The 25,291-nt window shown below is 39.5% G+C and overlaps 2 protein-coding genes across 5 annotated transcripts in view; one reads left to right on the top strand and one right to left on the bottom strand.

Moving 5' to 3' along the window:
- Positions 1-25,291, bottom strand: part of CMSS1 (cms1 ribosomal small subunit homolog) — a 368,700-nt gene that overhangs the window by 325,627 nt on the left and 17,782 nt on the right. The gene's annotated exons all lie outside the window — the stretch shown is intronic.
- FILIP1L (filamin A interacting protein 1 like) overlaps positions 1-25,291 on the top strand; it is a 104,288-nt gene that overhangs the window by 73,209 nt on the left and 5,788 nt on the right. For 2 of the 4 annotated variants that reach the window (XM_055259942.2, XM_055259943.2), the window contains one exon: positions 9,782-12,921. The exons of 1 other annotated variant lie outside the window; for it this stretch is intronic. In XM_055259942.2, coding sequence (XP_055115917.2) covers positions 9,782-12,575 — 2,794 coding nt within the window. In that variant the 3' untranslated portion in view covers positions 12,576-12,921. Of the gene's footprint in view, positions 1-9,781; positions 12,922-25,291 lie in introns of those variants that run through there. One more of the 4 variants, XM_055259941.2, reaches the window with a different exon arrangement.

Below are 25,291 nucleotides of genomic sequence, written 5' to 3'. Positions count from 1 at the left end.
TGCATCTTATTTCACTTCTCCTGACCTCTGGGGAGCCTAGTAAGATTAATCGTTCAGGTGATGAAGAGTAATGACTAACAGTATACCATTTTTACCATATATTCCTCTGACACCAAGCTAAAGCCTCTTTCATAACTTCCTGCCCTAATTCTTATTTCACAATGAAGGAAAATAGTATTAACCCAAATTGCTGGGTCTGGACCCATTTATGGTGTCTCTAAAGGATCTCAATGATGATGACAGGATCTTCAGTAACAAGGACATAAAGCAGACACAGATGTACACTCATATTCAACTAGCAGATGCCAAAAAAAGTGTTACTGTTCTACTGATCTTGCTGACCAAGTCAAATGAATTGTACATTACATTATGGCTATGGTATGCTGTAGCTGTAATTTTTAGAAAACCTTTGACTTGTGAGAGAAATAAAAGGAAGCAGCATACACAGAATAAAAAAGACCGGTCATAGCTATTTTTATGAGTGCTCTTAAAATTTAGACTAAACAGTGAAAAGTCCCATAGAAAAAGCAGGGAGGAAAGCAAGGAAACATAAATTATAGGCCTGATTACCAAAATCTATCTCAAATAAAGAAGCTTTCCGATAAATTCCATGTAATTAATCTGCAAACTGCTAGAAATCCATGGTTATTTGACCATGAACACAGCTACTATCAACGCAACACAGTTAAAATTATGTATTAGACAAGAACTGCTAAAAGATAAAATGGGATATAATCATAATCAGGCTATCAGAGTCTAGCTGTGAGAGCAGATATAAAAATAAATAAAGGAGTGTGATGTATGCAGTTTTCTGCTTAGTAATCAACATATTAAATCAGGAAGAAAAAGTAACATATTAAACTAGCTCTGGAATAATGAGAACAGATACAGGAATTTAAGCCCATCAAAATGAAGTTACATACTTAGGACTGGGGTGACTGTTATACTGTTTCAAACATCTTAAGACCAAACAAGCTTTGGTATCATCACACTATTTGGTTGTTACTGGGAGAATGCTGTAAGTTATGATCAGATTGATCTGTGCAAGAATACAGGCAGGTTTGGGGGAAAAAAGAACTGACAAATAGCAAGTAGAATGCCTTGCACATAGTAGCTGTCACTGTATTTGTCTCATCAAGGTCTGAAATGAATTAAATGTCAGCTAAACTGCACAGCACTATGGATGGACCCATTTATGAAAACCAGGCAACTTAGTGGTTTCCATACTCTTATTTCAAATTGGAGTTTCAAACAAAACACAATGTCTTATGAAAACAGTTTTGTCATTTAGGACTTTTCTATGGACTGGGAGAGAACATTTGAAGGCAGAGAATCTCCCATCTATGTTTGACGGTTAGCAAGTGACTGGCTTTATTAATGATGGAAACATCAAACCAGTGACTAAGCCAGTGAATTTGGGGACTTCATCAGGATGAAGCAAAAGGCTACAGAAGAAGCACGAGGTGACAGCCCAAACCAGACGCTTTTCCAGAGAAAGACAAATTTGCCACTGATGTTTCAACTGTCTATCTTCTGGAGTAATGGTTCTTAAAGTGTGGCCCCCTTTGAGAGTGAAAAAGATATCTTCATCATAACATAACCTTTTTCTCTCTCGTTCTCTCAGAAGTGTATATGGAGTTTTCCAGAGGCTCCATGACGTGTGATGATTTCTCTGACAGCTAATGAAATGTGTGAAACAGATCTGAGGACACAGCTGTCTTCAATTAAGCCAGACATTAGTTGCAGAAATATAAAACAATGCAACTCTTCTCACTAAATAATTTTGTTTGTAAAAGTATTTTTTCATGAAAATGTTATTTAACAGATGATGGATTATTTATTATTTTTAACAAATGATTTTTTTTTTTTAATTTTATTTTTGAGACAGAGTCTCGCTCTGGAGTGCAGTGGTGTGATCTCAGCTCATTGCAACCTCTGCCTCCCGGGTTCAAGCGATTCTCCTGCCTCAGCCTCCCGAGCAGCTGGGACTACAGGCACATGCCACCACGCCCAGCTAATTTTTTGTATTTTTAGTGGAGACGGGGTTTCACCATGTTAGCCAAGATGGTCTTGATCTCCTCACCTCGTGATCCGCCTGCCTCGGCCTCCCAAAGTGCCGGGATTACATGCGTGAGCCACCGCACCTGGCACTAATGAGTATTTTTAAAATCTTAGTTTGAATTTCTAACACAGTAAAGAGATAGATACAGCCCAGGCCGGGCGCGGTGGCTCACGCTTGTAATCCCAGCACTTTGGGAGGCCGAGGCGGGCGGATCACGAGGTCAGGAGATCGAGACCACGGTGAAACCCCGTCTCTACCAAAAATACAAAAAATTAGCCGGGCGTGGTGGCGGGCGCCTGTAGTCCCAGCTACTCGGAGAGGCTGAGGCAGGAGAATGGCGTGAACCCGGGAGGCGGAGCTTGCAGTGAGCCGAGATCGCGCCACTGCACTCCAGCCTGGGTGACAGAGCAAGACTCCGTCTCAAAAAAAAAAAAAAAAAAAAAGATACAGCCCATACACTCAAAAGCTCTTCAGGGTCCTCAAAATTTTTTGAGTGTAAAGGGGTCATGAGACCTAAAAGGTTGCGAACTACTGCTCTGGAGCCTTTACTGAATTGCGCTGGAACTATCTCCTTTTTCTTTCCTAATAGCCTATAAACACTTTGAGAACAGGATCCTCTATCCCCTGTTCATCTCAGGATAGCCTTAGTACTAATGATTGTCTTTGTTGTTTGTAAATTAAATGAACAAAAGTCTTGCCATATTCATAACATAGAAACATTAAATTCAAGATTTACATAGTGAAAAATTGGTTTCCTTAAAGTGACGGATGAGAAGCTAAGCTGACTCTGAATTAATTCTCTATTTACAGGCTGATTTCTGAAACTAATAGAAACAATACAGTACCATTAATGGCTTGTGGAATTCGTTTTATTGCTTGATGATCACCCTAAGTTTATTTCTATGGACCAAGCATCTGAAAAACTGCAAAACAATCTGTGAAAACAGAAACATAATTGATGTTTTAGGGTGGTCAGATTATAGATATTTCCTTTCCACTGTCACTGCTGTTGATACAATGTTGCTTATGTAATAAACAAACATATTTGTCCAGTAGATCTCTGGACTCTGAGGAAAACATAAAATAGTCACTCCTTTGTTAGCAGAGTTGATAAAGCCAAAGGAGACTGATGGGCTAGGATGTGGATGTTTACCACCTAACCCTGTTCTCCTCAAACAAGCAAGCACATACAGTTATAATGCAGGGATCTGAAGAAAGGAGAGAAGGACCTGTTCCAACAGTCTTGATTCTTTCTAGAGGCTCTGTAGCTATGAAATAGAGAAAATAATGTTCTTGGAGAACACTGATGGGAAACCCACTTATACCTCATTTTCTTAAATGCCTAAAAACATGTACATGGTAAATATTAGAGCATCCTCTTAAAAAGTGAATAAAGCTACTCAGGACAGTGCTACAGTATTTTTCACAAAAGAGAGTATTTGTTCATTCTTTCATTTATTCAAAAAAACATTCATGTGGTTCCCTCTACATATAAGTGCTTTGTGGTAGACACTGTAGGACACACAAATGAATCAGACACTGATACTCATCCTGTTCTCAAGAAGTCTGTATTTTAGTAGGGTTGACTGTAATGTACAAAAAATAAGATAAAATCAAAAGCGGTAAGAATTATAAGTTATTATGGGTATGACTGGTGTTATAGTATTTAGATATACCATGTGTTTCATATGTGTACTATATGATGCATTATTACTAATACTCAGTGTCTCACAGAGGAGATAAAATATAGGCACACATCTGTGCTGACATATGTGTCTGCAAATAAAAACTGAAAAAATCCTCTGAGTGTATCATTTGTAATGAAGAACCAGAATTATGGTTAGTACCAAAGAATACTGAAGATGACAGATGTGATGTTTTTGAAAAAACAAGGAACTGGTATTGCACATAATAATAGTGATAAACCACAGTAAGTTATAACAATTCAGAGCCATAATAGAAACTCTAACGGAAAGCTGTAATAAGATACTGCTTTAAGCCAGTTTGGATTTAATTACCTCACTTTTGTGTCCATAAAACCAGCTTCCACAACCCATTTTTATTGGACAGGATTCAATGAATGTTCCTATAATGCTGTGGTGTCAGTACTAGAACATGAATTATGAGTACTACAAGACAGTAGTCTTTAAACTGGGGTACATGTACCCCTGAGGGTACATAAACACTTTCTATGGGTACAGGCATGGGGAGATTTAAGGGATCAACGTCTACGTCCACTATTCATACATACACTCTCTATGTTCTATGAGTTCTCCTTTTCCAACAACACTTTCAAAACAAACTTCTTAGCAAACTCTTATCAAGTGCATCTCCCTGGGTTGGAAACCCCTCTGGGGCATCAGACAAAGGTACAACTTAGAAAGCCTTAATCCTGAGAGTCCTATGAGGACAGAGCAGAGCAGAGCAGCAAGAGCAGCAGCAGCAACAGGTTCAGAACCAAACAATGGATGGAGCAGTGCCTTGTGTCTTCAGCTGAGGACAGTGCAGGGCAAGTCCTCATGCCTTATCTTTTAGAAATGAGATGGGTACCAGAGGGATATGTATTTACACATTTCATTTGGTTGAAAAACGAAGTCAGACTTTTCCTGAACGACTGGTTTGGCTGTCCAATTTTTAATGAGGACTTTTACATTAGATGGCAAATGTTAAAATATATCCTTTTACAACTATTTAAACATTGAATGAAAAAATCTAGATGCCAGTTAAAAATGTGAAAAGGAGTACTTAGTTTTTCGCATTCTTTTGGTAGATATAAGAAGAAACATTTAAAAACCCCTGCTCTGAGAGATACACACTTTTTAAAAAGAATACAAATGCAATGTTAAGTAAGATTTTTTAAGTTAATAGTTCTCCATTCAGAGTGTTCTTGATAAAAATCCTTGTGTGTGGACCAGCCTTATGCAATGGTTTTTGTTCTTTGCAATATAATGTGGGGAAATCGCACAGGGTTTGCTCCTTCTTGACCTTTCTGAGCCTCAATTTTCACAGCTATAAAATGGAGATAATCCTAAACCCTGTAAATTTATCATGAGAATTAGAACTGACAGATGTACAGACTCAGCTCAGTGCTTGGCAACACATCACTGGCACTAAGTAAAGAATGGCAGCTATTATATATATATTTTAGTCTTTGTGCTGTGTGAGAAAAACCACAAATTGGAACTAAAATCATTTAGCGCTTTTTTTGCATGAAAATGTAGCTACTGACCCACCAACTATGGTGTGCATTTTGAGTCATTTTGTTCCCCAGAAATGTGGACAGATTTTAGTTAATTTAGCCATATTCTCTCACCTGATACCTTCTTTGAAAAAAATGGGTGGTCATGTAGGTCAGGAATACAGGCTGTGGTACTGCAGATTGGGTATAAATCAATAATGAACAATTACCAGAGTTAATATTCAAACAGTATCCCATTTCCAGGAAACATGTGACATGTAAATGGTAAAGCCTTGTTACCCACAGTCAGTCTGAGGGCCAGCAGACTTGACATCATCTGGGAGTTTGTTATAATGCAAATTGTGAGGCCCACCCCAGACCTACTGAATTGGAGTCTGCAGTTTAACAAGATTCCTATGTGATTCAAATGCACTTTACACTGTGAGAAGCATTGGTAAAGAATAGGCCACTAGCAGGGAAGATAAAATCACCAGGTGTACATGTAATTCAGGTGGGAGCTCTCAGTTGCACCTGTTTAATTAAAGCTAAGTAAGGCAAAATGATGGAGTCTAACTTCTACTGACAGACTGACATACACACATGCCACAAACATACACATGCATAGATCACTAGTTCTCAGTTGGAGGTGACTGCCCCCCAGGAGACATTTGGCAATGTCTGGAAACATTTTTAATTCACAACAAAGGGATGCTGCTAAACATCTTGTAGTGCACAAGATGATCTCCACAATGAACAAATTATCTGGCCCCAAGTATCAACAATGCTGAAGATGGAGAAACCCTGGCATAGATTATCCCTGCATAAAGGCACATAAACTGGAACTATTAATGGAAAAAGGAGTCATAATTTGACTACACAGCTCTTAGGGAATGAATTTTAGATCTGCAGAGTTCTGCACCTCAAGGTCTATGCTACTTTGGAGATCATAAAAACCCTGGTTAAAAGCAATCAAAATCATTGATCTGCTTTGGCTAGCAAACCAAGAGTTCATGATAACCTGCATTAGCATATAATGCAAGTATCAATGCTAAATCCTGTTAATATGCAAAGAAAAATAATAGAGACAGAAAATTAAGTTACTGTGTTGTCTAAAGTCCATTCCTACTCAAAGTAGGAGGCAGGCTTAGGAGGCTCAACTCCACACCCTCCTCACCCTATACTTTCTTCAAGACCAAAAACTAGCCTCAAACTTCAACCTTCAAATGCTCCTGGATACAAGGCAAGACATAATGATTTAGGGTGGACCATTCATCACTATCAGAAGTGCTAATTCCTTCAAATTCAGTAGCATAACCAGCTCTCTTTCCCTCTCTCACACACATGTACAACCACACAATGTGTAACAATCACACGCATGCAACTGGCTCTGAAAAGATTCCATCAGGGCCTCCTGCTCTCAGTTCTCACTGGTTCCTTGTCCTGAGCTCCCAAGTTGATGGCTATGGGTATAGTTTTTTCTGCATATAAATTCGTTTACCTTCCCAACAGGCTTTAGCAGACTAGACAGCTGACTGTCCTATGGTGCGCTCATGAGAGTGGCCCAAGGAAATAGCAGGTTATTGGAAAACAAGTAGTAAGGAAATGCTTAGAGCAAATGCATTCAAATAATCAGATAGAGCTTGGGGAACAGATGGGGATGCCAACCAATTTACAAAAACCATGAAAAAGATGCTTATGTTTGCATCACGCTGAAAAATATGCATCATGCCCCAGGCTGAAAAATATGCATTATGCCCGCTCCAAAAACACTGAACAAAATGGAAGCAACTGAATTTTTTTCTAAACCTTTTTTGCAGGTTACTGCACTGCACTCACTAATCACCATTCCCTTTTAATACTCTTTTAATTATACTGCAAAATAATCTTCCCTCCCTTATATCCTAACACACCCCCTTCTCATAAAAATGAAATAGCACATGCTATAATTTAATAAGTTGAAAATAAATATTTAAAAGTTTTTGTGAAACTGTTCTCTAATAAAACTGTAAGAACTGTGGTATAGAGAGAGGAAAAATATTTCACTGTAATTATGCTCAAGGCATTGTCAAAACCCTTAAATCGAATGAATTCTAATGCTAAGACAGGAGAAAGAAGCACTTTGACAAAGTTTTTTTTAACTATTTCACCACCAAAGCAGTTTACCCATGGACTCTGCCACTGGGTTGAGAAGTCCCATGACCATTCAAGAAGAAGCTGCTATGCTTATCTTTTCAGGCTCTCATGTGTCTCAAATAGGGATGGGGCATGGCCAGAAACCATGGGCAAGCCTTTTGCCAAGACCTTGGATGAGATCATCATCAACCACACCCCAGCATCCTGCCTAGCATCTTCTGAATTTTACAAGCCACAGCCCTTGGGGCCAGCCTCCTGTTAAGTTCTCATAACAGAAAAAACTAAAAGTGGATTCCCACAAAAAAGATGCAGAATTCTTATACGATTATTTTCAACATGTTCCTCCTATGTAATGTAATTACAGAAAATTACAGAAAAGAGCAGATTAGAATCTCAAAAAGAAGGACTCAATTTCCAAGACGATGACCCTAAATTAGTTTCCTTTTAAAATGTTCTCTCAGCCGGCACGGTGGCTCACACCTGTTATCCCAGCACTTTGGGAGGCTGAGGCAGGTGGATCACGAGGTCAGGAGGTCGAGACCATCCTGGCCAACACGGTGAAACCCTGTCTCTACTAAAAATACAAAAATTAGCTGGGCATGGTGGTGCGTGCCTATAATCCCAGCTACTCGGGAGGCTGAGACAGGAGAATTGTTTGAACCAGGGAGTCAGAGGCTGCAGTGAGCTGAGATGGCTCTACTGCACTCCAGCCTGGCGACAAAGTGAGACTCCGTTTCAAAAAATAAAATAAAGTAAAATAAATAAAACGTTCTCTCAAATCCTTACACAACTTTCAAAAAGTAAGTTCTGTGATAAGGATGATAGACATGCATTTGATAATTAACTCATTCCTAATTATGAATTCTCTATACCTATCAGAATGTAAATAGTTGTAACTTCATCCATGACAAGTCCTTTGGTTCAATTCCTCAGGGATTCCATTCTATTTTAGCTTCTGTATAACAGTACTACAAAGCTGTAATTACATCCTCTATAATCAGTCCATTCACAGTATACTTGAGAGTGCCACAAATTTAAAACTTTGACCTCACTACTGAGGTGGAAGAGATAGTTTATACTACATGTAAAATACCCTCCTGTTATGCTGACAAATTTAAAACATAAAAGAAAATAGCATGTCATAGTAGTCGTCATTTAAGAGAGAATTATTATGTTCCTGATAACAGAGTTTCTCTTCCGTCATGTCTAGCATCAGACTCTCATCAATAAGCACTTTCCTACCAAACCGCATGCTCTTCTCAAATGTTATGAAAACACCAAACCCATACAGATGTCTCTCAATTCTCCTCATTTAATTGCTATCCAATATGAGGATAAGATATATGTGAAGTGGTTCCTAGAATAACGTTGTGCTAGTGCAAACCAAGTTTTAATTGGCACAGAGGTCTATCAGTGAAGTGTATAACTTCTAAGCAATGTGACTAAATTTTTTCTTAACTAAGAATCAAGGAGTTGAACATCAAACATTAATGCACCACATACTTTGGTTCGAGCAAACCATTTGATAAATAACCATATTAATAAAGACAGCAAGGCCAGGCGCGGTGGCTCACGCTTGTAATCCCAGCACTTTGGGAGGCCGAGGCGGGTGGATCACGAGGTCAGGAGATCGAGACCATGGTGAAACCCCGTCTCTTCTAAAAATACAAAAAATTAGCTGGGTGCAGTGGCGGGCGCCTGTAGTCCCAGCTACTCGGGAGGCTGAGGCAGGAGAATGGCGTGAACCCGGGAGGCAGAGCTTGTAGTGAGCCGAGATTGCGCCACTGCACTCCAGCCTGGGCAATAGAGCGAGACTCCGTCTCAAAAAAAAAAAAAAAAAAAAAAAAAGACAGCAGCAACAACTAATACCAAATGCTTACCATGTGCCAGGACAATGAGAATCTTAGATGAATTACTGCATTTAATTTTCATAAAAAGCCCCTGACGTAAATAAAATTATTGCCCCCATTTTTCATATGAGGAAATTGAGGCTCAGAGATGTTAAATAACTGCCCAGATCAATTCGTTGGTAAAAGTAGGGTCGGCCTTGAAGCCAGGTCTAACTGCATCATCTCAAGCTTGTGCCTATTTTCATAGCCTTCAGGCCAGACTGCCTACTAATTACATGTTACCCAGGCAATTTAAACTAAATATTCTTGCCCTTACTCTTTTACTAAGGCTCCTGGTGAAATGCAGCTGTTACTGATCAATGGTAGTCAAATAAAAAAGCAAGATAACTTTATCAAGATTTTCCTCTGTCATCAAATTCAGGCACTCTTTTGCATATTGTATATGAACTGACACAACTCATATAATTACATAATTTCTAAATTACATATATATTTAAGTACATTCGATGAGTTACTAAAGCATGAATCACAAAATAAAATGCACTTTACATTTTTCAGATTAAAGAAGCTAACTGATCAAGAAATCAAGTCTCAGGAGGAGAAGGAGCAAGAAAAGGAGAAAAGGGTCACCACCCTGAAAGAGGAGCTGACCAAGCTGAAGTCTTTTGCCTTGATGGTGGTGGATGAACAACAAAGGCTGGCGGCACAGCTCACCCTTCAAAGACAGAAAATCCAAGAGCTGACCACAAATGCAAAAGAAACACATACCAAACTAGCCCTTGCTGAAGCCAGAGTTCAGGAGGAAGAGCAGAAGGCAACCAGACTAGAGAAGGAACTGCAAACACAGACCACAAAGTTTCACCAGGACCAAGACACAATTATGGCGAAGCTCACCAATGAGGACAGTCAAAATCGCCAGCTTCAACAAAAGCTGGCAGCACTCAGCCGGCAGATTGATGAGTTAGAAGAGACAAACAGGTCTTTACGAAAAGCAGAAGAGGAGCTGCAAGATATAAAAGAAAAAATCAGTAAGGGAGAATATGGAAACGCTGGTATCATGGCTGAAGTGGAAGAGCTCAGGAAACGTGTGCTAGATATGGAAGGGAAAGATGAAGAGCTCATAAAAATGGAGGAGCAGTGCAGAGATCTCAATAAGAGGCTTGAAAGGGAGACGTTACAGAGTAAAGACTTTAAACTACAGGTTGAAAAACTCAGTAAAAGAATTATGGCTCTGGAAAAGTTAGAAGACGCTTTCAACAAAAGCAAACAAGAATGCTACTCTCTGAAATGCAATTTAGAAAAAGAAAGGATGACCACAAAGCAGTTGTCTCAAGAACTGGAGAGTTTAAAAGTAAGGATCAAAGAACTAGAAGCCATTGAAAGTCGGCTAGAAAAGACAGAATTCACTCTAAAAGAGGATTTAACTAAACTGAAAACATTAACTGTGATGTTTGTAGAGGAACGGAAAACAATGAGTGAAAAATTAAAGAAAACTGAAGATAAATTACAAGCTGCTTCTTCTCAGCTTCAAGTGGAGCAAAATAAAGTAACAACAGTTACTGAGAAGTTAATTGAGGAAACTAAAAGGGCACTCAAGTCCAAAACCGACGTAGAAGAAAAGATGTACAGCGTAACCAAGGAGAGAGATGATTTAAAAAACAAATTGAAAGCGGAAGAAGAGAAAGGAAATGATCTCCTGTCAAGAGTTAATATGTTGAAAAATAGGCTTCAATCCTTGGAAGCAATTGAGAAAGATTTCCTAAAAAACAAATTAAATCAAGACTCTGGGAAATCCACAACAGCATTACACCAAGAAAACAATAAGATTAAGGAGCTCTCTCAAGAAGTGGAAAGACTGAAACTGAAGCTAAAGGACATGAAAGCCATTGAGGATGACCTCATGAAAACAGAAGATGAATATGAGACTCTAGAACGAAGGTACGCTAATGAACGAGACAAAGCTCAATTTTTATCTAGAGAGCTGGAACATGTTAAAATGGAGCTTGCTAAGTACAAGTTAGCAGAAAAGACAGAGACCAGCCATGAACAATGGCTTTTCAAAAGGCTTCAAGAAGAAGAAGCTAAGTCAGGGCACCTCTCAAGAGAAGTAGATGCATTAAAAGAGAAAATTAATGAATACATGGCAACTGAAGACCTAATATGTCACCTCCAGGGAGATCACTCAGTCCTGCAAAAAAAACTAAATCAACAAGAAAACAGGAACAGAGATTTAGGAAGAGAGATTGAAAACCTCACTAAGGAGTTAGAGAGGTACCGGCATTTCAGTAAGAGCCTCAGGCCTAGTCTCAATGGAAGAATTTCCGATCCTCAAGTATTTTCTAAAGAAGTTCAGACAGAAGCAGTAGACAATGAACCACCTGATTACAAGAGCCTCATTCCTCTGGAACGTGCCGTCATCAATGGTCAGTTATATGAGGAGAATGAGGATCAAGACGAGGACCCTAATGATGAGGGATCTGTGCTGTCCTTCAAATGCAGCCAGTCTACTCCATGTCCTGTTAACAGAAAGCTATGGATTCCCTGGATGAAATCCAAGGAGGGCCATCCTCAGAATGGAAAAATACAAACTAAACCCAATGCCAACTTTGTGCAACCTGGAGATCTAGTCCTAAGCCACACACCTGGGCAGCCACTTCATATAAAGGTTACTCCAGACCATGTACAAAACACAGCCACTCTTGAAATCACAAGTCCGACCACAGAGAGTCCTCACTCTTACACGAGTACTGCAGTGATACCGAACTGTGGCACGCCAAAGCAAAGGATAACCATCCTCCAAAATGCCTCCATAACACCAGTAAAGTCCAAAACCTCTACCGAAGACCTCATGAATTTAGAACAAGGCATGTCCCCAGTTACCATGGCAACCTTTGCCAGAGCACAGACCCCAGAGTCTTGTGGTTCTCTAACTCCAGAAAGGACAATGTCCCCTATTCAGGTTTTGGCTGTGACTGGTTCAGCTAGCTCTCCTGAGCAGGGACGCTCCCCAGAACCAATAGAAATCAGTGCCAAGCATGCGATATTCAGAGTCTCCCCGGACCGGCAGTCATCATGGCAGTTTCAGCGTTCAAACAGTAATAGCTCAAGTGTGATAACTACTGAGGATAATAAAATCCACATTCACTTAGGAAGTCCTTACATGCAAGCTGTAGCCAGCCCTGTGAGACCTGCCAGCCCTTCAGCACCACTGCAGGATAACCGAACTCAAGGCTTAATTAACGGGGCACTAAACAAAACAACCAATAAAGTCACCAGCAGTATTACTATCACACCAACAGCCACACCTCTTCCTCGACAATCACAAATTACAGTAAGTAATATATATAACTGACCACGCTCACCCTCATCCAGTCCATACTGATATTTTTGCAAGGAACTCAATCCTTTTTTAATCATCCCTCCATATCCCCCAAGACTGACTGAACTCGTACTTTGGGAAGGTTTGTGCATGAACTATACAAGAGTATCTGAAACTAACTGTTGCCTGCATAGTCATATCGAGTGTGCACTTACTGTATATCTTTTCATTTACATACTTGTATGGAAAATATTTAGTCTGCACTTGTATAAATACATCTTTATGTATTTCATTTTCCATAACTCACTTTAATTTGACTGCAACTTGTCTTGGTGAAATACTTTAACATTATAAAACAGTAAATAATTTGTTATTTTTACCATTGCTTGCTAATTTTCTTTTGGTCATTCTGTGTTATATTTCTGCATGTACAATAGAATTTTGTCTTTTGCTTATAGTCTCTATTAATTCTTCCTTAAAAACAAACAAGACCTATGTCCCATTTATGGTCAACTTCTAATTACATATTAGAGGAAAGAAAAGTGGTTCAAATAAATAAAAATTACATCTCTTTGATTTCAAAGTGAACTGTAAGATCTTTCACAAGCAAACATAACTTCATGCTTGGGATGTATTTCAGTATCTCTGGAGCACAGCACAGTGCTTAGACTACATTAGGAACTTAAATGTTTATAATAATGAAATAAAATACTACCGAATAATTTTGGTTTTCGTTAGCACATAGAAGCAGATGATAAAATTAAAAAGCTCTGACGTGATAGGAAGCCAGAGAAAGTACATTTGGAAATACAGTTACGTTGACAATCAAGAGTTGACTGTATTTCTACCAGAGATCAAAACTCTCACAGGACATATATGTCTACAACCAAAAGTGGAATCAGCCACTGTGACATAAACTCTTGAACACTCTACTTCAAAGCAAAAAAAAAAAAAAAAGTCATTCTTGTTTCTTTTTCCTATGGGGTTCCCAAAACAGTTTGAATTACTTAATGTAGGTGCTACCTACCCTGCTCATAAGGGGCCTGCATTCAGAAGCTTATAGTTTTTTTTGTTTTAACCTCTTACAGCTTTTTTTAAACAAGCAAATAAAAGCCAAAGATAGTTATGAACATAAGCTACAGAAAAGGCATATTAAAAAAAATACAGTATATTAGTTGAAAGAAGTAATATAGTGCAAATTTCTTCTGTGATTATTACGCCATTTACAATATAGATGAGAATAACTCAGCCAAATCCTCCTAGAAATTCTGATATCTGCCTCATGGGACTCCCTGGGGATAATCCATACTTCTGAGCAAAGAACAATAGCTTTCAGGGAACATTTTAAATTACAAGTATGGTCCCCAAGTCACATTCCAAAAAGACGATTTCAGACAAAGTAGCTTATTGCCATTTCCCTTTTTCTAACCTCATAATTGTTAATTTAGTGTGGTTAATTTTATTGCCAGTTATTGATTTTAAATGCAATTCATTTAGACATCCAGGCAAACTGTGAAGATCTTTAAGAGTAAAGGGAAGCTTTCACAATTATCCTCCTTTCCCCTGCAAAATCAATTTCATGATAGTAAAGCGAGGATTTGTTGACAGAAACACTTCCATGGTGACGAACTGCAACACCAACGCTATGGGCTTGCATCATCATTAAATAAATTTGGATGAAAGCTGAGGCTGCTGATGAATGAGAAAGCTTATGTTTAAACACATTTATCTTAGGAATCAACAGTGACCCAACTGTATTACAAAATACATGATGGTCTAAATGTTTATTAAAACTGTTTTTAAATCACTTGGGCCAGAACTCTAGAAGGAATGGCAAACTTAATTTTAGCTCTTTCAAAACAGACAATGATAATGCTGCTGCTTCATGAGATCTTTTTCTAGTTACTGAGAGTGGGTACATGTAATATTTTGGAAGGCATCGATCAACTGATCATAAAATTATGAACAATGGAAATCAGAATTTAAGAACAAAGTCTTCCAACTTTGTCACATAATGGCATAAACAAAACACATGCTTGGGTGGCACTGGGGGAAACAGATAAAGAGGCAGAGATAACCAGCCAAGGGATTCCCATCACCCCAGGTTCCTCTTGGCTGTCCCAAGTGCTGGTGGGGGACGGGGGGAGGGAAGAAATCCATTCTTGGCACACTTGTAACTAATAGAGTTTGGGAGCCACATTTGGGCTATTCATCAGCCCACCCATTTTGAAAGGATTCAATTTCTTATGTGAGCTACAGAAATTCTCTATAATAAAGTTAACACCATAAGTCTTGTGTTCTATTATGATAATGCACAAATTCTCATTTAATCATTTGTTCCAGATTTTAACTATATAGAGGCTTCCTCAGTAGTTAATCTAACATAACTGGAAATTTACCAAACCTTCAAGGAATACCTCTTTTTTAGAAGTACCTCTACTGGGAGGATTCCTTCAGTATAATAATTTGTATCAGCATCAAAATAAATTTTAGGAGACAGATTAATAACGTGTAGATTATTACAAGTGTGACTAATTAAAGTTCATAAAGGCAGCATAATTTCTGCAAAACATCTTTTTTTCTATGGAATTACACCTAAAATGACACACTGTAGATTTCTGGCCTTTAATTTTGAAAAGATTTCTTATTTTTTTTGTGTGCATATGAGAGAGGAGAGAGAGAAAGAGATTAGAAGATTACAGAACTTCCTTTTTCATTGACATATAATCATAGAACTCCCCCAAAAACCAGGAAAGAAAGAGGAAGTGACACTGGAAAACCTTCAGAAATCTTCATATGAAATATGTGGGGGTGGAGGGTTGTATTCTTTGGTCCATGAGGGCTCACAGAAGATAGACTGCTTTTTCATCTCTCTGAAAAACTCATACCATTCTTTCATTGGTCTAAGTCCTCGCTTCAGAACCAAGTTTCATTTTACTCACATTCCCACTATCTCTTTAACTCTTTAAAAGGTAGAATCCTATCACAGATTTGAATGATTTTATCATGTTTTTTTCTATTTAAAAGCAATGGCAAAACTTTCCCCAGGAGGATGTCACTGCTCTCTAGGGGCACTGACAAAAATAAAATGGTCATCCTTACTAGGAGGACGTTGTGTATTACTACACTTGAATCTGTACACATGAGAAAGAATCTTGATACTTGTTCAATCAAGATCATGATAAAATTACATACACTCTTTGTAAGGTCTCCACAACTATATTTTACAATGCTAAGACATTAGGCTTTGGGTCTTCATGACACCCATTTTATTAGTCCATTTTTATACTGCTATAAAGAATACCTGAGACTGGGTAATTTATCAAGAAGAAAGGTTTTATTGATTCACAGTTCCTCATGGCTGGGGGAGGCCTCAGGAAACTTACAATCATGGCAGGAGGCAAAGAAAAGCCAAGGCACATCTCACCTGGCAGCAAGAGAGAGAGAGAGTGCACAGGGGAAACTGCCACTTTTAAACCATCAGGTTTCATGAGAACTCCCTCAGTATCACAAGAACAGCAGGGGAAACCGCCCCACGATCCAATCACCTCCCACCAGGTCCTTACCTCGACACATGGGGATTACAGTTAGGAGATTTGGGTGAGGACACAGAGCCAAACCACATAACCCATAAAGGATAAAATTAGGGGAGCTGTGAGATGGTCATGGAAGGGATATTTTATCAAAAATGTTTAGAGATTTGTAGTCTAAGGATTCCATGGTCTTTACTGGTTGAAGTAAAACTCCCAATAAAAACGTTTTGGTAGCTTCTTTGATTCTGAATATTTACAAAGTGAGTCTCCTTTGAAATATGTTGGACAAAGGCAGGGAAAGACCTTTAAATTAACCAACACTCTAGCTTTTTCCTATACCCTGGTTTCTGTTATTGTTAAGATTTTTTTCCTCCAAATAATCATTTTGCTTTGTAATCCCAGGAGAAAAGATAGTCAGGCGAAAATGCATGCCCCAAAACTCTTATAGATCAGCGTGTCTCAAAGTAAAATCCAAGATACCTGTGTGAGAATCCCCTGATATTAAGTTCCACTTAGAGCTATCCAATCAGAACCTCTGGGGGCGTAGGGCCCAGAAAGCTGCATTTTAACAAACTCTTCTGCCGGTTAATTGTGCCCTAAAGTGGTAATTCAAATTTTGATCTTTTTCTGGGCTAGCAATATGCTGTAAGATACTCTCTCCAAGTGCTGGGTAGTGGCAGTGAGCCACAGCTCCCAGACAGCCACACAATCATGAGGGTAAACAACCGATACTGTACAGCAGCAGTTCCCAATTTGGCACATGGGACTGTTTTCATGGAAGACAATTTTTCCATGGGCGGGTGGTTGGGGGGATGGTTTCGGGATGAAACTGTTCACTCAGATCATTAGGCATTAGCTAGATTCTCATAAGGAGTGCTCAGCCTAGATCCCTCTCATGTGCAGTTCACAATAGGGTTCGTGCTCCTATGAGAATCTAATGCCACTGCTGATCTGACAGGAGGCAGAGCTCAGGCAGTAATGCGCGCTTGCCTGCCACTCACCTTCTGTGTGCCGCTCTGCTCCTAACAAGCCATGGACTGCTACCAGTCTGTGGCCCAGGGTTTAGGGGCCCCTGCTCTACAGTGTACTGTGTTGCTAGACAATTTTGCCCAATTGTAGATTTATGTAAGTGTTCTCTGAGCATGTTTAAGGTGAGCTAGGCTAAGCCATGATATTCAGTAGGTTAGGGGTATTAAACGTATTTTCAACTTTTAATATTTTTAACTCACAGTGGGTTTATGTGGTTTTAACCCCATCATAAGTCAGAAAGCATCTGTATTGACAAGCACTGGCAAATGTATTCTGACCATAGTCCCTCTCTTTAAATTACACCTGTCCTAGGAAATGTGGCTGTTCTACCCTCTAGTGGCTGGCATGACAAACAGAAGGTTTATTCTCCAAGTTTCCTTTTTATTTAAAAGGAAAGCTCAATAAAAACTTCCATTTTATTGGGCGGGAAGACTCCCAGTTTTATAACTGCAACAAAGCATAGATGCCTAAATCTTTGGCTGAGCTGAAGCAGGCTGTCTGACACCTACAAGGTCTGTTTCTCTCTCAATCCCAGGCCCTCAATTTAAATCTGTAGCATTTCTTGGGAAGGGTCCAGAACACACATTCAATAACGCAGTTAGATGAAACAAAACAAAGGACTCCATTCAACTTATGGCACAGTGAAGCAAATACAAGAAAGGGCAAGGAAGACAAGTAGTTCACTAAGGTTCTCAAACCTTAAACCCCATTTAAATTCATTTTACTTAAACTCCAAGCCCTTTCCTTTCCAGCAGATGGACCCTTTCCATTCCTCAAAGTACATCAAGAAGCGTAAAGCTTTTGGGCAGTCAATATGTCAGAGCAGGCATCCCCCAAAGGCAATGCTGTAGGGTAAGGAATCTTGAGGGAGTCTAGCGAGTTAACTGGCCAACACCTCTAAGTACTTCATAATTTGATAATGAATTAACACCATTTACATGGGAGCACTTACAAATCTGTCAACATTCCACCAGGTACCAGGTTTTACACTTAGAATGCTGCCATAAAAATGTATTCAGGAATAACCTTTGGCATTGCAGTCAGCCATCCCAGGGATAATCACTTTTACTTGTGGCATCATTTAAAATTTCATTGTCAAAATTGTTGATCAAGAGAAATAAAACTTATCTTATTATTTGAGACAATATTTTGAAAAACTGAAACTAGTTTTCTTATTTTAGTGAGTTCTTCCTCCTCATAGCCAAATGGTCCTGGTATGATATTTGAGGGGTTACCTGAGACCATCTTTTTTTTTTTTTTTGCCTCTGTTTTAATTTATTTATTTCAATAGGTTTTTGGGGAACAAGTGGTGTTTGGTTACATGAGTAAGTGCTTTAGTGGTGATCTCTGAGATTCTGGTGCAACCATCACTCAAGCAGTGTACACTGCACCCAATGTGTAGTCTTTTATCCCTCACACCCCTCCCACTCTTTCCTCTGAGTCCCCAGAGTCCACTGTATCATTCTTATGCCTCTGTGTCCTCATAGCTTAGCTCCTGCTTATGAGTGAGAACATACAATGTTTGGTTTTCCATTCCTGAGTTACTTCACTTAGAATAATGGTCTCCAATTCCATCCAGGTTGTTACGAATGCCATTATTTTGTTCCTTTTCATGGCCGAGTAGTATTCCATGGTGTATATATACCACATTTTCTTTATCCGCTTGTTGACTGATGGACATTTGAGCTGGTTCCATATTTTTGCAATTGCGAATTGTGCTGCCATAAACACACATATGCAAGTATCTTTTTCATATAATGACTTCTTTTCCTCTGGGGTAGATACCCAGAAATGGGACTGCTGGATCAAATGATAGATCTACTTTTAGTTCTTTAAGGAATCTCCACACTGTTTTCCATGCTCGTACTAGTTTACATTCTCACCAACAGTGTAAAAGTGTTCCCCTTTCACCACATCCACAACAACATCTATTATTTTAATTTTTTTGATTATGGCCATTCTTGCAGGAGTAAGGCGGTATTGCACTGCGGTTTTGATTTGCATTTCCCTGATAATTAGTGATGTTGAGCATTTTTTTGTATGTGTGTTTGCCATTTGTATATCTTCTTTTGAGAATTGTCTATTCATGTCCTTAGCCCATTTTTATGATGGGATTGTGACTCTGTTTTGTTTAGCTCTTTAAAGGCTAGCCATGTTTGGACAAATACAATATACAAATATAAGCCCTACAGACCTACAAAGCCTACCTCGTCCTCAGCCATTCCTGAGGCTTTTGGACAGATGGAGGTGAGGTTACTAATGAACATTCATGCCTGTGGCGGTTACAAGCTAATACAGAGGGAATTGAGACTTCCCAGAGAGGACCTTTTAGAAAGGTCTAAACAATAGAGGGAGTTATCTGCTGTTCTGGCAAAAGGCAAAGGTGGTTGGTTATCTAGATTCTTTTTCTGCCACAGGCATAGTAGAAATGGAAAGCTCCAGTTTCTCTGAAAACTCTAGTTTATGATATATTTGAAAGAAACAAAGGTACAATGTATTAACACAAATATAAATGTTCAAATGTGCATATACTGTGGACCAATCTGTCAATCAAGTGAGTGGAAATGATCCTTATGCAACCAAACTTGAGTCTCAGTGACATGCACAGTATCTTAGTATGCAATATGTTTTCTTCAAAGCATCACATGTACACAATCGATCAATCCACTGATCATGACACATTAAACTGTGTACCTCTCACTTGCCACTGGGACAGATATTATGGAGATGAAAGATTCACTGCCCTTGAAGAGCTTATTAACCTGGGCAAGAAATGAAACAAGAAACAAGAGTATCAGACAACATTTAATCAAGTGGGAAACTGTCAATCTCTACCAATAAACTGGAGATTAAGGAAGACTACAGTAGATTAACAAAGCCTCAGTTAAGTGAAGTGATTGGGGGAAGGAGCACTGGAGGCAGGCAAATAGATCAGGTTCTAGTTTATGCCTTTTCTAGTCAGCTGTGAGGCCCTGGACAAGTCATTTAACCTTTGTGAAATAAGCGAATTGAACTTGGTGATCTTTAAGATCACATCTGGTTCTAACTTCCAATGACTTCTGAATTTGAAGTCTTGCCACCCTCCTTAAATCATTTAAAATTCCTTTTGGGAAATGAAGTTGGCGCATAAATAAGCCAACAACCTGCATGAGTTTTTTTCCCCCAGAAATTAAATTTCTTCCTCATTTTTTCACTTATAGATGTCAAAACTACTAGATGTTTCCTTCTCTAAGATTCTATGAATTGGCTGGGCATGGTAGCTCATGCCTGTAATCCCAGCACTTTGGGAGGCCAAGGCGGGCAGATCATGAGGTCAGGAGTTCAAGACCAGCCTGGCCAACATGGTAAAACCCTGTCTCTACTAAAAATATAAAAATTAGCTGGGTATGGTGGCGGGCACCTGTAATCCCAGCTACTTGGGAGGCTGAGGCAGGAGAATCGCTTCAACCTGGGAGGCAGAGGTTGCAGTGATCCGAGATCGCGCCACTGCACTCCAGCCCGGGTGACAGAGCAAGACTCTGTCTCAAAAAAAAAAAAAAAGATTCTACGAATTTCTTTTACCCCTAATCCTATCAGCTTTTCCTCCCCATTAGAGCATTCTTTCAACTTTAGGACTATTAATGGTTTTGGCCCGGTAACTCTTTGTTGTGGGGAAGGAGGAGGTGTTCATGCACTGTATAATGTTTAGGAGCATCCCTGGCTTCTACTTACACACCATGTAGCATCCCCCAACTGTGACAATAATGTCTCCAGACATGGCTAAATATTCCCTGGAGGGCAAAATTGCCCTCTGGTTAAAAATCACCACATTAAAGAGATGGATTAAGTGACTCTATAAGCCAGTTCCACTCTTATATAACACTGTGGGAAAAATCTGACAACTCATATGAAAACTCCTATGTCTGGTGTCTAGAGATGAGAACTTTGAATCTGACTAAACATAAGCCTCAAAGCAACTTCAAAAACCTATACTGAAGAGTTTTGTTGTATAATTGTTTCCACTTACTTGACAGACTGGCCCGGAGCATGTTCATACTTGAACATTTATATTTGTATTATTACAGTATTTTGTACTTCTGTCTCTTTCAAAGATACCTAAATTATAAACTAGAATTTTCAGGTCAACTAGAGCTTTCCATTTTTCATGTGCCCTTGGGAGAAATAGAGTCTAGAAACCAACCACCTTAGCTTTAAATGGAGTCGGGGGAGAAGGGAATTGGTTTTCAGCAGGAATCCCAAGAACTGAAGAGATAACTCTCTACTGTTTAGACCTTTCTAAAACGTCCTCTCTGAGAAGCTGCAATTCCCTCTGTATTATTAGCTTATAACCACCAGAGGCATGAATGTCTTCTATTAGGATACAGGCTTCCTTCATTCCTCAACCAATCACCTACAAGAATGAGCCAACAAATATTTATGAAGCACGCAATATTGCTCATTGTTGTGCCAGGCAGCAATGCAGATGTTAAAGTTTGGAATAAAAGGTGGGAGTTAAGGCGTAGCTTAAAAGGTAACTAAGAGCTCAACTGTGCTCAGCAAGCAGTGCAATGTGGATGAAGTTGAGATGGTTGGGGCAGGATAAGGCTTAAAGGGCACAGACCTGTTGATTGTGAAGAACCATGAATACAGCACTAGGGAGTCTCTGTGTCTTCACAGAAGGTTTCTGCGTAGTGAGGTAACACATTATAAAAGGGAGGGCAAAAAACAAATCCATTATACAATATTATTTTATTTTACAACAACCCTAGAAAGTAGGTATTATGACAACTTCAGGGATAAGCAGATTAAAACTCTGACACCTAAGGAAAGCTGTTCCAGGTCATTTTGTTAGTATGTCACAAAACTGAGGAGTGAAAACAGTTTGATTCTGTTGCCCCATTCTCTTTCCATGGCAACACACTGAGTTGCGAGGGGTTTTAAATTCATTATAGTTGAATTTGATCCTTTCCACTATCTGTGGTGACAGACAGGTTATCTAATGTTACCTCCTTGTGCTCCACCTCACAAATCTGCCACTTCAGCCAGAACACTCAGAATGTCCCTAAACATATGTCCCTAAACATATGCAGGGCTTTCCCCTTTCTCCTCCCCACTTATCTACATGGACACAATTTTCATCTCTTGTCAAGTGAAGTAAGACCCACACTGAAGGGTCTGTATCAATGCTCGCCTCTTCTGAAACCTTCCATGATCACCATAGCCAATAGTGATTTGCCTCTCCTTCCAACTCCACCTGCTTCCCTGAAGCCACTGTTAGGGTGACAAGAGATAATGAATGTGAGAAGCCAAGCCCCACACAAATGGGCAGGCACAGGGAAGACTGACCTGGGATAGGAGATGTGAGAAAGCAAGTCCAAAGAGAAGCTCATGTTCTCATTAGGAGACTGTTCTCAGAAGACAAAAGGTGCAGTCAGTGTCCACTTTATCCTAAGGCAAGATTCTATAAGCAAAGGACACAAATGCCAAGTATGAAGAATGAGCTTGGACAGGCAATCAATACGTACAGAGCAGGAGGTACCTGATTAGCCTCAGAGATGACAGGACAGAAAAGCATCAGAAGTGAGTGAAAATGATTCATGGAAGGAGCATCACAACCATGCACATCTGAGCTTATAAGTAGGTGGCTGCCTTGACAGTCATGATAATGACCCAAGACTTTCAGAAAAGGCAATCAAGGGATCAAGGTCCAGCCACTATAAAGACAAGCACCACCAACTTAGGCCACATTTGGTGTGATTCTGCCTTTGCAGAAACAGAAAATTTTCCCAGATGGTACACTCTAAATCTGGATTTCTATTTCTCAAGGAACACTGTAACTTAATAAGACTGGCACTCCCAAAATCATTTTTTAGAAATAATCACTATGTATCTTCCCAGGTCAGAAGGAGAAGTGTTAGAGTTCAACCTTGTCAGTCTCCAAATTCAGGAGTATAAAACTGCAAACCAAGGAAGCATCCCAAGTAAAAACTGCCACTGCAAAGGAAAGTTGTCAAGTTGGCTCCTATGTCTCCCCTCACAATACAATAATCTGCATCAACACAGACACTCTTCAAACAACTCAAAGTAATTCCTCAAAAATGCATTATTATTCTTTACAATTAGTGGTTTGGCTGTTTTTTTTCCTCTCTTCTCTTTAACCAGAAAAAGCTATTCTTTTTCTATTCTTATGCCTTTTCATGGTGTTCTTGCCTGAATTCACTGTGCCTGAGATCAGTCACTTTTGAAGCCTCAGAAAACCACTGTTTTATATAAACAGGAGCTAACTAAAAACTGCAAGAGGTCCTCAAAAGTTCCATAACACAAGAAGCAGATAGTTCTTCCTTTAGGGTAACAGGGAGGGAATCAGTGAGTAGGGATCATGCTGAGAAGAACAGCTCTCATAGTAATTTATATAAGCAGCCCATTTATTTCATATGAAATTTTCTGATTATAAGAGTGTGTATTAATTACAGAAACTGAAAAATATAAATGCTTCTGAGGCTCCTGATTATAGCTTCTAAGGACAATGAGAAGACTAGGGAGAACAATGGACGATTATTACTATTTTTTTAGGCCAAACCTATCAAATATGGTCCTATTCCAGGTTTTTCTCAGACTGCTAATGAGGAAGGAAATATGCTTTAGGGAGGCTATCCTGTCCTTACTGCATGGCTCTGTGCCACGAAGTGGCAAACCCTTCTGAGAGTACAAGTTTATGTAATCTGTGTTTGGTTCAGACACAATGGCTGAGGGGCCAGCCAGGTTACTGGAAGAGAGGCACAGGATTTCCTTTCCCCTAGCAAGCCAATCACTCCCTGGATAATGGTTCAATCACTATGTACTGTTCAAGTAATGGGAAGAAATGCCTCCTTAGGTGGCTGTTCTCAGAACTAGTTACATTCTTATCAGTAAGATAGAGTGGCCTTGTGCAGAGGATGTGGGCACATGGTAGGGTCCCACAAAATTCATCTCAGGCTCCAGGAAAGGGATGTAGAAGTACCTATGGTGGGAGAAGAAAAGAGCGGCAGCTGAGTGGGAATTACATTTTTCTCTCTGACTGTCTCAGGCACTAGAATAGTATCAACAATTTCTCTACCATAATCCTCAAAGCAACATCTCCAAAATTTCAACTCTACCAAACAGTTCCACATGGAAGGCCCAACTATACATTTCAAACTTAGTATGTGCCCATAACGCAATATACTATCTTTCTTGAATTGCTCTGTCTCGCCTCTATTGATGGTCCATCACCTTCCCCACTGCTCAGGTTCAACATCTGGGAACTATTTTCCACTTCTCTGCTCATCCTCCACTCTGTCATATTATTTCTTTCTCTGTCCTCCCCGCTTATTTGTACTACTACTCCCCAAGCCCAGACTTTAGGACAGATGGTACTGTAAGATAGTTAACTACTACACTTAAATCCTCACCTCTATAATCCAGCCTTAAATACCATTCTGATCACGGCAATTCTCCAGCCTCCCAGAAAACAGCACTTAAAATTGCTTAGCGCCCAAAGTCCAAACCTTCTACCGTGGCCTTCATCTTTCGTTTCATCTCCCTTTGAAACTCTGGACATACCCTCATATCTTCACCAGGACACCAGACTAACTATCCTCCCACATACTACTGGGCTTTCTTACCTTTGATCATGCTGTTTGTAGGGCTGAAATACTCTTCTTCCTTTGTTCCTCATACTAAAATCTTACTCATCCCACATGTGTCACTTCCTCTGGAAAACCTTCCTTACTTTTTAGTTTTCCACTGAGTTTCCAAAACTGCTGTCTGTAATTCTATTACTGCACGTCATTCTGCCTCATAATTATTTGTTACCCCTCCTATGCTATCATCTCAAAAGCAAGAATCAGCTATCATTTATTTTTGAACTCCTTATATCAATGTTTCTTAAAATGCAGTCATTGACCACCTTCATCAGAATCACATATGACTTTGCAGAGTTTCACATTCCCAGACCTATTAATTCCCACTGCAGCGATTCTGCATCCTAACAGGCTCTCTGGGCATATAAAATTTAAGAACCATGGTCCTATACTACCCAGGACTTAAATAGTGCTCATAGTAGGTGCTCAACAAAAGCTCATATGGCGAATAAAGCACCTGGTAGCCATAGCTGGCCTGCATTTGTTCTTTTCACAGAATCACAGAATGTCAAGGCCAAAGGACTTTCCAGGTGATTTAACAGAACTA

Source organism: Symphalangus syndactylus, chromosome 21, assembly GCF_028878055.3.
Source record: "Symphalangus syndactylus isolate Jambi chromosome 21, NHGRI_mSymSyn1-v2.1_pri, whole genome shotgun sequence".
Classification (NCBI taxonomy): Eukaryota; Metazoa; Chordata; class Mammalia; order Primates; family Hylobatidae; genus Symphalangus; species Symphalangus syndactylus.
This window is presented reverse-complemented; position numbering and strand designations above follow the sequence as displayed.